The sequence below is a fragment of the Penaeus monodon genome, chromosome 22 (genome assembly GCF_015228065.2).
Source record: "Penaeus monodon isolate SGIC_2016 chromosome 22, NSTDA_Pmon_1, whole genome shotgun sequence".
Lineage (NCBI taxonomy): Eukaryota > Metazoa > Arthropoda > Malacostraca > Decapoda > Penaeidae > Penaeus > Penaeus monodon.
Window position 1 is genome coordinate 22,728,418 of NC_051407.1, and position 340 is coordinate 22,728,757.

Genomic DNA, 340 nt, shown 5'->3' on the forward strand with positions numbered 1-340 from the left:
AATATTTACATTATAAAAACGCCGCTGAATATATGAAAAACACAAAATATAAAAGGCTTATATTAATAACCATGCTAAATTTACTTAGTTAAGTTATGCATGTCACAAAGCTATCTTACAAAAATTAAATAATTATCCATGAAATAAATGTATTAAGGTTTGAACTGACCATCATATTTAGCAATGTTTTCATCAACACCGTCCTTCTTGGCTTCAGATTTGATCCACGTCTTCTCAAAAGTAGCTATGTCGTCAAACGTTTCAGTCAGATATGCATTTGGTAGTGCCTTGGGTGTTGCATACACAACCTCCTCTACATCATCTTCCTCTCCTTCCTGAC

At 33.2% G+C, this 340-nt stretch overlaps 1 protein-coding gene across 1 annotated transcript in view; it reads right to left on the bottom strand.

Annotated features, from left to right (window-relative positions):
• LOC119587005 (calnexin-like) overlaps positions 1-335 on the bottom strand; it is a gene marked incomplete at both ends in the record, with an annotated part of 3,036 nt that extends 2,701 nt beyond the window's left edge. The window contains 1 exon segment of the mRNA XM_037935747.1: positions 170-335. Coding sequence (XP_037791675.1) covers positions 170-335 — 166 coding nt within the window.
• Positions 336-340: the final 5 nt, after the last annotated feature.